Raw genomic sequence first — 15,735 nt, 5'->3', positions numbered from 1 at the left:
TTCGATGCGGTGTTGAATGTAAGTATGCCGATCCCGAACGCAACAATACCGACGAAAATCTTCCGAAATTAACTATTTTTTCTGTTCCGAAACTCGGAGCGACAGGAACACGTCCGAACCCGATGGCGGAAAAAAAACAATCGAGGATGGAGTCGACGCCCATGCGCAATGGAGACAAAAGGAGGAGTCACTCGGTCCCGTGACTCGAAAGACTTCTTCGAAGAAAAACAACTTGTAACACTCCGGCCCAACACCAGATGGCGAGCTATTGCAGAACATGCGTATCTACAGCGACAGATGCCATCGAACATTACATTATTTTTCTTATGTGCTTGCAAAGGGGTACCTTTCCATAAATAGAGTATAAAGATACCCTGGGGGCAGAACCATTAAACATTTTAACAAGCTAAGAAGCCCTAAAAATGTAACCTTCCTTACCTCTCTAGAGCATGAAGTGCTTTCTTGTGCAGGTCATCCTGCTTGAACTTTACAATCGCTGTGAAAAGACAAGAATATTTTGTTACAATTAAAAGTACCACAGTTCAGGTCTTGACAAAATACATCACAAAGTCTACTTGCAGAGCATTATTAGCAGTGTGGGCTCTCTCATAGTAATACTCATGAAGCAACTGCTTCACTTGCCGAAACTCTCGCTGGTTACCGATGTTGTTTTGACGCAACACCTTTGCACTGGCATTCCGTGACCCTCTTTCATGCTGAGCTCTTCCTTCCCCCTATGCTTTTTGAGGTTATGTGAGACCGAATGGTCGCTTTAAAGGCGTCCCATACTATTTCAAGACTGGCTGTTTGCTGGTTAACCTCAGAATAGCAGTAGATCTCGGTCTTAATCTCTCTGACCCAGTCCTCATCATCCAGCTTGACCCTGCTAAAAGTCCACCTGCAACTGATATAATAACTAGAGAGTGATCTGAAAACCCACTTGGTGTAGGTATATAATCCCTCAGAAACATACCCCCAGAAAAAAATTCAACCTGGCTGACTACTTACAGAATTTGGAAACACATGTAAATTCGCACCTGGCTGGATGTTTGTCTCTCCAGCCATCAATCAACTGCAGGGTTTTCATATAATCAAATAAAAGTTTGGCAGACCTTTGCTTATTCTGCTTTTGAGTGTTTGAGGATGAATCTAATGACGGACTGAGCGGAAAGTTGAAATCACTGCCCACTATTAATTTACCTGGGATCGCTAACAAAGCTTGGGAGAGATCGAACATTGGAGCTGAGTCATCCGGAATTGCGGCACAGATTGTGGCAACTGTGACTTGAGCCCTATTCAAGGTATTACTTATCACAGCCCACCTGCCATCATTGTCTGAGGGATGTTTATATGGTATTTCAGGAATTGATTAACATACATAGCAACCCCTTGTGCACCACTTAAGCACTGGACAAACATACATAACCAGTCCAGTTCCTAAACATTATGGGGCATGGGTTACCGCCTTGCCTAAAATGGGTTTCCTGAAGTAAGACAATGTCAGGGGAATGACCAACTATCCAGTCTTTGATTGCCCAGCGCTTTCGCCTGTATTTAAGCCTATTAGCATTGTAGTGATTACTTGCAACGCATCCTTCTGTGTCGACATTTCACAGTATTCTTACATGGTTAGGGAAGGGGATCTTGCGAGCCTTGAATGCCATAAGTTGCAGTCACCAAAGCATCTAAGCCTACCCTTAGAGCCCGCATCTTGACACTGCAATTTGCGGAGTGTGAAGTGCAGTGTGTCTTGTGCAAATGTACACCTGTATTTAGCAAAGCTTAAAAGCCATTGGTTCCACCACACACACCCTTTCACACCAGAAAATAAAGTGCTATTTGGGAAAAGGTGCAATGTGCTATGTGCAAACGACATAAAGTGCATAAAATCCACATCAACATCCTTTTGGTGCTTGCGTGGAAAAAGATGAACTCGTCCCAGGATTCTCCGACAATGGAGTCAAATTACTCATGATCCCTCTATACATCTCCCCTCCATACTTCCTCCATCTTATATCGTGAGGGAGAACCCCTCTGCCAATGAACAAAGTGCAATGTGCCTAGGTGCAGGTGCATAATAGAAACTAAAGTGCTGATAAACCTATACCCAAAAAAGGGCCCTATGTTCCTGAACGTTTTTGAGTAGCTCTCCCCTAAATCTATCCATGTTCTTAGTTTTCTCATCAAATGAATTCTCCAATTTTTCATAGATCATTGCCCCTTACCCTCTTGCTCCCCACCGCCCTCTACCTCTACTCTCGTAGTGACTCCTAATCCCCTCCCATCCTCTAAAGCCTCCCCTGCAGCTGCCCCTGAGCCCCGACTTTCCCCTTCTTGGCACCATGTAACTGTGCCTAGCTTCCCTGTCCCACGTCAAACCCCCTGAGAAGAATTAAGAAAATCTCTCAGTATTGCCATCCATCAGCGTTGCTGCCATTATGGACACTCTGTAAGTTCTTCCAAAAGCTTTCATGGTTCTTCCAGCATGGCACAGAGGATGAATCATTCTTTATGCAGAATTTTAATCTTAGCAGGATAGATAAGAGTAGATTGCACCCGTTTGCCGAATAGCTGGGAGAATAGCTTTAAATTATTTTTGCCTATGGGCTGATTCCACTGTCATATCAGAGAAAATTTGCATCGTAAATTCATTGTTCACGTCAAATGTTTTTTACTGAATCATCTTCCATAGCACTTTCTCTTTTATACGAAAATCTGCAAAGTTTATAAACAACATGCTGTGGAATTTTGAGTTTTGGTTTCCAGGGGCTTGGGCAGGTACTCAATGCACCCTCACAATTGTTAAATCCTACTGAGAATCAGGAAGAATGAATTTCTTAATCAAATTAGTCGCATAAGCAATCGCCCCTACTGCATCCACCTTATGTTCTGGAATGCCTACTTGTCTAAGCGTCAACTGGCAGGAATAATTGTAAAAGTCCTTTCTGTTTTATCTTTAGCAGTAACAGCTGCTTCTCCATCTGCTGCACAGTCTCTGATACCTGCAACAGCTTATCTTTGGAATCAGAGAGGTGCTGCTCCATTTGCTCAATTTTATCCAGAGCTTGGGTGATTTTTCCCTCAAGGCTGGCTAGTCGGTCTCCACCTGGTTTGCGATTATCTGTTGTGTGACCTTCATGGATTTTATTTCCCCCAGGATCTCTGCCAGAATACCTTGCAAGGTTCCTGGAATCTCAGGCGAGTTGGACGTTTCTACTAGGGTGCAACTGCTTTTTGATGTTTGGTGAGGCTGCCCCTCAGCAGTCAGCATCTGCTCAATACCCAGTGGGGGTTGCCCAGCAGGTTTGTTTTGTCCAGCGGGCTTATCTTCATTAAAGGGGAGAGAGAGGACAATTGGGAGAGGGCATCTCTTACCCCCGGAGTCAAAGATAACTTCTCAGGTCCTGGCTCGTTTGCCAACGGTCTTTCCACCATTTTTTTGCATCTTGCTTCCCTTAATATTTCTTAATATGCAGCTATTGCAGTCTCTATCTCTAGGGCCACTATCGATCAGTCCCAGGCTCAGTCACCATCGCAGTTGCAACAGTGCTCCCCCAAAGGCTCTGGGTGTTCTCTCCTCTCCCCAACCTGCGCTCTATGTGCTATTCACAGAATACTTCATTTCTATGTGTCAATAGGATTTAGCACCAGACAAATCAAGTAGAGTCCGCTGTCTGTCTCTATGCACCAGTACCAAAAGAGAGTATCCTACTTCCCGCGGTCCCCGTATCCTGTCTCTGGCTTCCACCCGGACATGCACCGATGGGTGCAAAATTTCCAGCAGTACTTGCAGGGTCTCTGCGGCTGCTTCCCCTGATCTAGAGTTTCTGGGCAGCTTGAAATAATGCTCCAGGGTCCCGCTGCCAGAGAACCACAGCGTTTTGTATTGTTTTAGGTTTTGGCATGGGAGGCAGGCTAGGGGAGTGACGCTCAGCGTTAAGGTGACTGAGTTCGTACTTGCAGGGCAAAAACCATCAACGTGCCACCTACACAGGGATATAAAATGGGCCAGAAATATCAGCAACAGTGCATTGTTAAAGTGGGAAGCATGAAGCTTCTGCCCAATCAAATGATGTTTTTAAGGAAATCAAACCAATGCCCCTCTCTAGTAGCGCTTCTTAAAGCTCTTATTCTAAAAAAAAAAAAAAAAGAGTACAGGCAAAATAAATAACCTTTATTTAAAGTTATTACATAAGAATAAATTAAATAAATACAGCACATTTTGCAACTGAAGATAAAGGAACTATTTTTACATGGATGTGAACAATATGTACAGGCTTGGCACAGTCATCCAAAATGAAGGAACCAATCAAAATGAAGGGTGCCAGTGGTCAAAGTAGGCTGACCCACTATCCCATCCTGTATAAGTTGGTGAGTGGAAGAAAAATGTGAATTACAATATAATTGACACATTGATGAAGCCTGCTGACCATAAGTCCCTCTAAGTATCTATTTTGTATATGAATTTTCGGACTAATCAATAGTCTGGCGAGACAGCTAAAGCATGTCTTGTTATTTGTTGTGTGCACAGTGTTAATGGCCAATAAGAGTCGTTTTCTAGTAGGTGTTTTGTAAATTAGCAGCCTTACTGGTTCAGTGTTAAAGTAACATTTTAGTACTGTCTTTCTCGGTAATAACATGCCATGAAATTATGTACTGTCGTTTTCTGTACCATTATAAAAGAAATGCTATTTGGGGAAGAGTTAGCTTCATTTTAGGTAATTCGCTTAAAGGGCTAGAAGTTGGGTGGTCCTTTGGTATTAAGGATGTCGTATTTGGACTCTCGCTCAAGGCGAGACTGCTGGTTTAGAGATGACAGCACTGATGTTTGGAGGCAACTAGGTCATTCCTACAACAAGTCACAACTTTGACAGGACGATCCAGGACGTTGTTACACCTCTTCCACCCAACCTCCTCTCCTTCCCTGTCTCCCTAACCGCCCACATTCCATTCCACCTTCCCATTCCAAATTCCATTCACGCTCAGCACTTGTTGACATTCAACAAGTTCTGAGCTATTACTGAAACCCAACATATTTTCCTCCTTAACGCACACAAAAATATAATACTATCCGAAGTCACACACAAAAACTTCAGACACAAAACTTAAAATAATACCTATCCCTAAAAATTGGACACCAACATTACAACCTATACATTATCCGTAAAAGACTCAGTCACATGAACAGAAGATTTACATTTAGGTTCTCCTGGGTACATTAAGTACATAGATGGTCATTATGACCCTGGCAGACTTCTGATTGCGAGGGTAAAGTGGGGCCATCACCGCCAACAGACTGGCGGTGCATACCGCCACATTATGACCGTGGCGGGTTTCCGCTGGCAACCCGCCACAACACCACTCATACTGCCATGGCGGTATGAACAGCTGGGCAGGAGATCATCTCCGACCCGGCGGCCCCCAGAGTGCCGCCGGCAGTATTGTGAGCCGGCCTACTGCCATGTTTTCTACAGCGGTAGCCCCGCCACGCAAATCATGGCGGTAGGGCTACCGGTAACAGGGAATTCCTTCCCTGTCACCAGTAGGCGGGTCCCTCACCTCCCAAGCAAGCACCTGACCTCCCCCATACAAACACTAACCCCCACCCCCAATCAATACACTAACCCCCCCAATCCATTCACTAACCCTCAACCCCCTCATACGCGCACACACCCGCACACACTCACACACACGACACTCATTCATGCACCTGCAGACAGGCATACACCACACAACTGCCCCCACTCCCCACAACCATATACGCATTCACTCATACATATCAACAAGCATTCATATACGCATCAATACAGATATCCTAACACACACTCAGGCACGCCTATGCACTCACACATTCATTCACACACACAGTCACGCAAACACAACACCCCCCCTCCCCTGTCGGTCAATCACCTTACCTGGTGGTCTCGGTGGTCATCTGGGAGGGAACGGGGTCCATGGTGCTTGGTCTACCGCCAGCACCCTGCCAACACAACACCGCCACACCTATTACTAAATCGTAATAGGCGTGGCGGTGTTGTGTTGACATGGCAGTGCCAGCGGAGCAACCTCCATTGCACCACCAACCGCCAGTATGGCTGCTGGCGTCTCTCCACACAACTTTATGGAGGAGAGCCGCCAGCAGTCATAATAAGGTGGTCTGAAGACCGCCATCACTTGCGGTCTTGTCGCTGGTGGGACTTCGGCGGTCTACATTGTAGACCGCAGAAATCATAATGACCACCTTAATCTTGATATTTTCTCTGCAATTTCCTTTCCTTTGGAATTACTTTTGGTTCTTCTTCCTTGTCGATGTTGTTGCTCCCACTTATTCTTCCTTTACTTTTACCATCCTTTTCCCGAGCAATTGACAATTTTTCCTTGTTCCACCATTTCAATCATTCAATTTAACTGCTTTTTTGTACACTCTTACAACCATTTTAGGTGATGAAAACTTTGACTCCCCTTTCTGAATTTTCCAGAAACTTTTAACCTTCACATAATCCCCCTCCTTCACACAGATTGCCCTTCTCGGCAGCCCAATATACTTATTCTGAGCTTGTACCCTCCTTTCACACACCTTGTCAACCAATTCTTTGTCAACAACAAATTCTCCCGTTTATTGTCTCGTTAACTTAGTTGCAGGAACCCTGCCTCTCAATAACACAAAAAGTGAAACCTTTGTGTCTGCATTGGGTGTCGTATACATAGCCCACAACAAATTCTTAAGCTCCAATTTGCAATTTAGTCTGTTTGCCTTAGCTAAATGCACATTATCCATAATGACTCTATTTAATTGTTCCACAAGACCATTGCTCCTTGAATGATACAATTATGTTTTTGTATGCTTGATGCCCATGTGCACCACATAGTAAACAAATTGAGCTGACGTAAACTGACAGCCATTATCTGTCAAGATTTCATTTGGAATTCCTTCTTTATCAAACACTGACTCCAGGAATTCAATAATGTTAGTAGTACTAGGCACCTTTACAAACTTGAGTTCAGGCCAACGACTGTAAAAATCCATAAGTATCACCCTATATTCCGTTACGCCATTCAACAGCACCATGGGACCAATAATGTCGATAGCAATCTTGCTCCATAGTTTGCTGGGTACACTTATCGCCAAAACAGGACTACATAACGTGACCTGAGATTTATCACTCACAGCGCACATCAGACAATCCCTCAGTAGGTGCTCCACACTCTTATCCAACCCTGGGGACCAAAAGTTCTCCCGGATTCTCCTTTTCATAGCTCGCATACCTATGTGCCCTTCATGAGCAAGTGTTAATAACTTGTTCCCCAAACTTTCTGGCACAACCATTACATATGAGCGCATTACAATATGACTTACCACTGATAACTCTTCAAAACATTGTATGTATGCCTCACTTATTTTTCCATTATGTTTCAACTTTGTCCAGCCTTGTGATAGACCACGTTTAACCTCACATATCTGTTCATCATCATCACATGCACTGTTCCATTCTACTTCCATCACCACACGTTTCAGACGACAATCTACAGAGCATACTACAACATCATCCTCATTTGACCTTACTTCATCTTCATTACTCGTGCTCACACTGGGAAGCCGAGGAAGACAATCTGCAAGCAAATTCCTAGCTGCTGGTACATACTCAATAAGGTAATAATATGTTTGCAATCTGTATTGCCACCTTACCATTCTAGGAGTAGCATGTTGCCCTCCTTTTGTAGAAAATAACTGTACTAGGCATTTGTGAGCCATCCGAATTGTAAAATGCTTGCCCCACAAGTAAGTCTTAAAATGCATAGTACCCCACTAGCATGCAAGGGCTTCTCTTTCTATCGTCAAGTAAGTAGCTTCTGCACCCCTCAGACTGCAAGAAGCAAATGCAATCACTTCATCCTTATCTAGTTTCCATTGCAATAAAACAGCACCTAAGTCCTTTTGATTGCATCCGCCATGATTATTGTTTCATCTTTTGTGTTGAATGGTTTTAATGGAATAGCCAGAGCTACCTCTTCTTTTATTTATTGATTAACAAATTCTTGTTCACAATTCAAACTTCATTCAAACCTAACAGCAAGACTGCTGTTTTTCAGATTACAGCACTGTTGTTTGTAGGCAACTAGGCCATTCCTACAACAAGTCACAACTGCCGGCCCAACCCTCCCAGCTCACAAGCAGTACCTCACCAAAGACCCAAATAGTAAAAGGTGATTTCTGTCAGCCTTTACACATGGACTCAAGAGTGAGACATCTAAGGGGAGTCGTGGTTAAACAGAGATTACCCTTTTCTCACATGAGCAACAAGTCCCAGTCACACAGAGGCAATGAAGAAGATGCAGTGACGTTTTCAATAGATTTTATTAACAAGACTGCAATCTACTGTCAAATGCATGAGCTGCAATGATTAGAATAATGAACAATGCAAGAAGCAGAATGGTAAAGAAGAGAGTCGGGAATACAAAGACCCCCACCAACTTGCAATAACATGGAATGTAAAATATCCCTAGAACCCTAGCATGGAGAACCTAATCACTAACCTAAAGAGAGCTAGGTGTGATAAACCTAATCTGCCAGTACAGTGTCCATGAGATGCGCCCCCCTGACCTCTTGTTACCTTGGAATAAGGCCTTTAGGTCGGACTCCGCAGGGACACGAAGGCTGGGTCTCAATCAAGGCGACGTGTAGCATGGATAGTGTTAATGGCATCTGGTAGGAATCCCTCTGATAACCTTGTCTGCATAAGATGTATTTTTACAGATCTTGTAGGACCCCTGATGCAGGTATGTTCCCAAACAATAGATAAGATGTCATGCTTGGGGCGACAATTGCATAAACAATTCCCTCCAAAGGTACATTATGTTCCTGTCACAGGTAAGTGGGAAAGGGACATGATGTGAGTACCTAGATATATCACTTGTCTGTGATACTGATACTGATGTCTTCACAGACTGGAACTGATAATGTGAAATCAAAACATCTTCCTAACTATAAACATAGCAGCCATCTTGGAAGAAATAATTACATAAATGCGCTAAAACAGAGCAGGCAAAATAGGTAATAAGTCACTAGGTGATGGGGGCACAGGTCTGCAAGCGACTAAGCTAAGCGTACTCCTGATTCCCAATAAAACTAGATAGAATCCACTACATTCTCCCCATTGCCGGAATAAGTATGACACCATAGTGAGGGCGCCTGATGGGGTGCATGAGCCCAAGCTAAAATGCTCTGAACTCAAAACAAACTAAAATATTATTAAAATTTAGTTAAAAATAGATAAAACATACAAAGAGATAAAGCAAAAGCAATTGGGAAGACAAACATAGGAAAACAGCGCTCACAGTTAGTCATCACATTATAGGCGAATACACAAACATTCAAGCACGGTGCTCCTGGCAGGAGAATCTTCCTCACTCCGCTCGTGTCTCCTCGGAAACCAAATAGTGAAAAAACAGAAGTCAGGGCACTCATGAATCAAAGCTAAATCTTTCGTAAGTGTTTCAAGTCCAAGCTTGTTATTTCGTGCAATAAGTATCCAAATATCAGCACGGACCGAGATTCGTGAAAAACAATCACTCAGTATAATTTAGAGAAATGATATCCATCTAAAATAAAATCGCCGTCCTTGGAACCAAAATCTTTATTACAACAACAGCCAACACGTGTTTCGTCCTATGAGATATTCACTCTCAAAGACTTCATCAGGGCTGTAAGAAATACAACCAATGACTGCAATTAATCAATGCACTTAACCAAAAGATTAAACCCCTGTCACCGTGATATTTGTGAAGATATAGCTAATACAATTTGTGACTTTAGGTGACATGAAATTCACTATTAAAGAATCAACAGAAGGCCACTGAAATAGAAATATGGATCGAAGTTCAAAAACAATTCTTTACAATATAACTTGAAATAAGAATAAGTAAAAGAAAGGTAAAAAGTAATCAAACAAAAGTGAATGACACAAATGAACATGTCCTCCAAAATAACTGAATTGCTTTAACCCAAGTAAATAAAAAGGAACCGAGTAGTGAAAATGAAAAAAACACAAAAGAAAACAAAATATGCCCAGAGTGCGAAACAATAGACAGCCTAAAATCCGACCTGAAGAAAGAACGCTACATACCTTCATTTAAATTAGATAAACATGCTAGTATATCCAACTCATTAATCTTAGTATCTAGAATAGATAACAATGACCCAATATAAGCCCAATTGAAAATCCAAACCCAATAAGAAAAAAGTCAAAAGAATCATTAAGTATGAGAAAAAAGATGAAAAATGTGATTATAACAATCATTTAAAAGCCCTATAATCCAACATACCCTTAATGATCCATAATAAAAATGTATTGGTAGTAGAAATACCGTAGCGTGTAAAACCACTGAAAAAATAATGGATAAAGTAACGTTAAAATTAGGATAATCGCTGCAGGTTAAAACGCTCTCATCCGAAATAACAAAACTTTGCGCTATGCTACAGGCTGAAACAACAATCATTATGCCCAAAGAAAAACACAAACACTCACCTATCAATAATATCAAAGAGATAAAATGTCGACCATGACAAGCACAGCAGGCCAAAGTTAATTCAGTCAAAAAGACAATTTTTGGCACGACTTTGAAATTTTTGAATAAAGCCAGTGGTCGAATTCATATAACAATAGTCATGACCTTGGAGAATATCTCCAAAGTCATCCAAAGGAAGGGCATCCAGGAATGAATCCACATCGACAGATGTCAGATTAATGACAGGATTGGCAGACAGATCCACAAAGCAGAACTGCGCAGCAGCCTCAAGCGCAAGATCACCTGCGAAGGCAGTACCATCCAAAGTGCCTGAAGGAGCCAGATATTTCACTAAGGGTGGCTCATATGTGGCCTCGCAAATCAGCCTCAGTCTCATGGGGCATGACTGTGAAGGAACCCTCATCTGGAACATTAGTAGCTCTTGGTCTACAGGAGGCACAGGAGGAACAGCAAGGCACACCAAAGGTAGATGCTCGAAGAGGCACAAGAGACTGGTTGCACACACCATAAGACTGGTTGGATTGACAGAGACCAATCATGCTCCAATTCTTCCAGCAACGGAGAACCAAAGAGCTGTCTGCTTAGGTGGGAAGACACAACCACTGCGTATCAGGAACAGCAGCAGCAGTATCCTGCTGATCAATGCCAAAGTCACAGGAAAGTCGCCAAACACACTTGAAAAGAGTGAATGGATGGCTGAAGGAATGACTCTGAAGACAGTCTGGAACAAAGCCAGGCCCGACAGCCTCAAAGAAGTGCACAATCCCTGTAGTGCTTGAAGCGTTGAGTATTCTGGATACCAGCTCTTCAAAGAGCTTTGAGAAGTTGGTATTTAATAGGGTTCGTATCTCAGCTGATGATCTTGCTCTCTGGACAGCATAGGACTCTCTAGCCAGTATTCGTATCCTTCAACTGCAAGTCAGGAAGCAAAGGAATCTGAGTAGGTCACTTTAGTGTTTGTAAGCAAAATCTTCCTAATTTTACAAGATGGTAACTTGAAGTAGTATGACTCTGCATGTTTAACATCATGCCCAGAAAAATATGCAAATTTATCTGATGTGAATAATGCTTTGGGCTCCGCACTGGTGGAGCTGAACAGTGTTTCCACTGGGTGTGTAATTAAATACTGATCGGTGCGTTGTTGCTCAGTGCAGGTAGTAATGTCCCCAATTATTATAACAGAACATTTACCTAAAATTATTTGTGTTAGTATACACATCATCACCTTCAAAACAGTATAGTCTTGCAGCTCTGCAAGCACTGAATCAACGGTTTGAACATCCCAGTCATCAGAAACAACACCAGGTGTAATTACATCAGTCATTGAAATTTTGAAAACATAAGGAATTTGTATAACCTCAGTAGGCCCGTATATGTCAATGGGAAATTTATCTCAAACAATCCCATCTGGAATTGGTACTGCTGAAATGCTCAAAAGGGACAAGTCTCTTCGGACGTTATGTGAGGAAAGATATGGAGTTAGGACTTCATCCACTGGCTCGATATAGAGTGCACTGTTTGTGGGGTTAGTCCCAGTAATGGCCAATTGGTATCCAGCGGGTGCTGGTGATGCTGGACGCGCTGGTGTTGCGCTCAAAGTTTGTATTACGAACTGAAAAAGTCATCAATATAATGTTACTAGATCATTTTAAAGATTACGTAGACCAACTGCTTGCATGGTTTGTACACCGGGGTGTGGTGTATATGTGACAAACATGGTCCACGTTGGTCCGTCATTACCTAAGGGACCTAATCTCACGGGTTGTATTTCATGTTTGAGGGCACCATTAAACCAGTTCTGATGCTCTTGATAAGTAATTGGTAATTCAAGATACTGGTATCCTTGATACTGCTGTGGTACGTTTGCAACTCTGTATGTGTGGAATGTGTATGTTCTAGAGTCTTCCTCAGGAAAGGTGACCCATGAATAGAATGTTTCTGTTTGGTAAGCTTCATTAGCTTCTACAATGAATGTGACATCCCCACCCTCATCTCTTAAGCCATGCCCTACTGGATGTAGTGTTAATGCATGTCTGACATTCTCGGGAATGTCTATAGCGATAGCCATGTTGAAAAATGGGTAAAGAAACGGAATACTAACTTGGAAGAAAAGTCCTTTTAACAGTTCGAGCTCGAATAACCTACAGCCAAGTTAGTTGCTCCCTGATCATCTGAGAAGGATTATCCCAAAGACCATGGACGTCTGCGTATAATGGTACTTAGGGTACCTGTTGTGTGTGAGACAGAGATACTCAGGGCCTCCAAAAATGAGTGCCAAAACCCCATTGTTGGTGGCATCATGTCATAGTTGGACTCTCGCTCTAGGCGAGACTGCTGGTTTAGGGGTGACAGCACTTTTGTATGTAGGTGACTAGGCCATTCCTACAACATGTCGCAACTGTCGGCCCAACTGTCCCAGCTCACAAGAAGTTCCTCACCAAAGACCCAAAGAGTAAGATGGGATTTCTGGCAGCCTTTACGCATGGACTCAAGAGTGCAAGATCTCAGGGTAGTCGTCGTTAAACGGAGATTAACCTTTTCTCACACGAGCAACAAGACGCAGTCACACACAGGCAATGAAGGAGGTGCAGTGAAGATTTCAATAGGTTTTATTAATACGATTTTAATCTCCTGTAAAAGGCATGAGAGCTGCAATGATTAGGATAATGAACAATGCAAGAAGCAGAATGGTAAAGATGAGAGTCGTGAATAGAAAGACCCCCACCATCTTGCAATAACATGGAAAGTAAAATATCCCTAGAACCCTGGCATGGAGAACCTAATCTCGAATCTAAAGAGAGCTAGGTGTGATAAACCTAATCTGGCAGTACCGTGTCCATGAGAAGTGCTCCCCAAAACTTGTTACCTTGGAATGAGACCTCTAGGTCAGACTCCGTGGGGGCATGAAGGCTGGGTCTACATCAATAAATGAGCTAAAACAGAGCAGGCTAAGTAGGTTAAAAGTCAGTAGGTGACGGGGACACAGGTCTGCAAGCCAGAAGGCTAAACTAAACTCCTGATTCCCAATACAAAATAAAACTAAATAGGATCCACTACAAGGATTGTTATTATTAATTTGACTATTTCTTATGTGCTGTGGCTACTTGATTTCTTATAAGCACATTGCACTATTACACCTATTATTGAATTTAGATTCTGATTCTAATTAACTTTTTACATTATGTAATGATAAAGTCAACATCTGAATAAATAAACTGAATACTGGAATAAGCCTAAATGTGAATATTGTACAGTAATCGTCAATTATTATTTCAGTTCCTGGTTCTCCCTTTCCAGCAATTTGACCCTCCTTACTTTTAAGTGAGTTGGGGCGTCACCACTGCTTAGCTGACAAATTAGGGACATCACCACTACCTTCCCATTACTTCACCTGCATGTCATGGAATTTCTAAAGTGTTCATTCTAACATGGAATGTCACTCCTGCTAGGCATTCCACAAACTATTTTGTTCAGTTAATTTAATAAGGCTCAGACCATCACCACTACTACAAATAATTACTACTGTGCTCAATATAATTACACGTCTTCAGTAAAAGCGAATGGCATTTTGTGCCCACAATTTTGTTTACTGGATGTAAGGGTGTGAAACTTGCCATTTGTTTCCGATCGAAATACGTGTAATTTTTATGAAAAAATGTCACATTAGGCAAAAGAACAATTGCTGGGCATCAGCGTGAAAACTGCATGCGAGGGCATACCTCGCACACAAGTGTCATGAGAGATGCCAGAGGGAGACTGATTCCAGCAGAAAATGACTCGCTTCCAGGAAAACATTACATTTACAGTTCACACAAGACATTTTTCTGCATGTTGAGTGTTTCTGTTTTACATTTAGGAGAGACCGAGGAGTATTTTTTATTATGGTCAGTATTTTCCGAGTATATTGAATACATTATTTATATAGGCCATTACAAACCATGATTGCTCGTGCAAACACAATTCCTCCTTCCAACAATAGGCGAGTGAAAGCTGCAGTAGATAGATAAATGCCTCCATCTCTGAAGTCACAAGTGCGACGCTCATCAACACAGGCTTAGTTGCCAAACCTAAGGTGGAGGTGAAAGATCACAGCCTTTCATTCCTTTATTTAACTGAGCTACAGTCACTAAATACTTGTGTCCCTATATCTATTAAAGTTTCACCACCAACATTCAGTGTGATTCGCCCTCATCCTCACAGATCTCCAGTTTGATGAGTCTCTCTTAATTAATCTAGTTCAATTGTCACTTCAATCATCTCAATGCTTGAGATACTCTAAATAAAATGTAATATGTGCAACCTAGTTTGCTATTGCACTTTGGATTACATGGTCGGGCAATATTTAAATTTCGCAGGCAGAGATGTGCATGTACCAAGTTCATAAATACATAAACTCCTAAACGTGCTAAGTTTGTGTATTTTGAATAACTGTGCTTACTGACGAAGCTTAGAATAAAAAGTTTTAGTGGGAAATCCTTCTACTAAAACTTTTGTTTTGAAGGAGAATTCTCCAGTAAACACTATTTTTGTTCGTTTTTTTCTCCCAAAATCAATTTTATTAAGATTAGGACGTAACCTATAATTAAACTCTGGAAACTTTGAGCAAGGTTTTAAATCAACATTTTCGAAGTGGGTCAATAATTCACCCACCATGAAGGGCCATTTTTATTGAGCCCCCTGCATTAGTCAACTTTTTATTAAGATTCAGAGTCAGATTCACACTGGTCTACTGTAAGACCAAGACGACTAAGAATGGGCGAGCTGCCAGTGCACTTCAAGGGGAGGCAATGCTCACTGTGGATAAAATGCAGATGCTGGTGCAGGTACATATGGGAGGGGGGTGGCAGTAAGTGGGCAGCAAGCGGGCAAAGGCTAATGAATTGCGTCCTCCAGAAAGACTTGTAACAGCCATTAAACCCCTAAGGGTCAGCACCGGTCAGCTGCACACTGTTACTTCAAAGCCCATCTCTCTTCCTTCTCCTGAGCCGAAGGGAGCACCAGGTGTGGGCAACAAGCTGGACCTCTGAGGGAAGTTCCAGCATACCAACATGACGTGGGACGCCAGCATGGGCAGGCAGATGCAGCAGTGCTGTGGCACTTTGGCAGGTTGCCAGCTCACAAGGAAGTAGGCAAAAGTGGAACAGCAGGTAAGCGGGGAGCAAACACCAGTTCACAAGCCGCACCCTAACCGAGCTGGGTCGCCTCCAC

The 15,735-nt window shown here is 42.5% G+C and overlaps 1 protein-coding gene across 2 annotated transcripts in view; it reads right to left on the bottom strand.

Annotated features, from left to right (window-relative positions):
• The window catches only part of TTC7A (tetratricopeptide repeat domain 7A), a 1,654,710-nt gene that overhangs the window by 676,057 nt on the left and 962,918 nt on the right, over positions 1–15,735 (bottom strand). For both annotated transcript variants that reach the window (XM_069234028.1, XM_069234029.1), the window contains exon 13: positions 439–496. In XM_069234028.1, coding sequence (XP_069090129.1) covers positions 439–496 — 58 coding nt within the window. The remainder of the gene's footprint in view (positions 1–438; positions 497–15,735) is intronic.

Source organism: Pleurodeles waltl, chromosome 5, assembly GCF_031143425.1.
Source record: "Pleurodeles waltl isolate 20211129_DDA chromosome 5, aPleWal1.hap1.20221129, whole genome shotgun sequence".
Lineage (NCBI taxonomy): Eukaryota > Metazoa > Chordata > Amphibia > Caudata > Salamandridae > Pleurodeles > Pleurodeles waltl.
The sequence above is the reverse complement of the archived record's forward strand: the minus strand, read 5'-3'. Positions and strand labels throughout refer to the sequence as shown.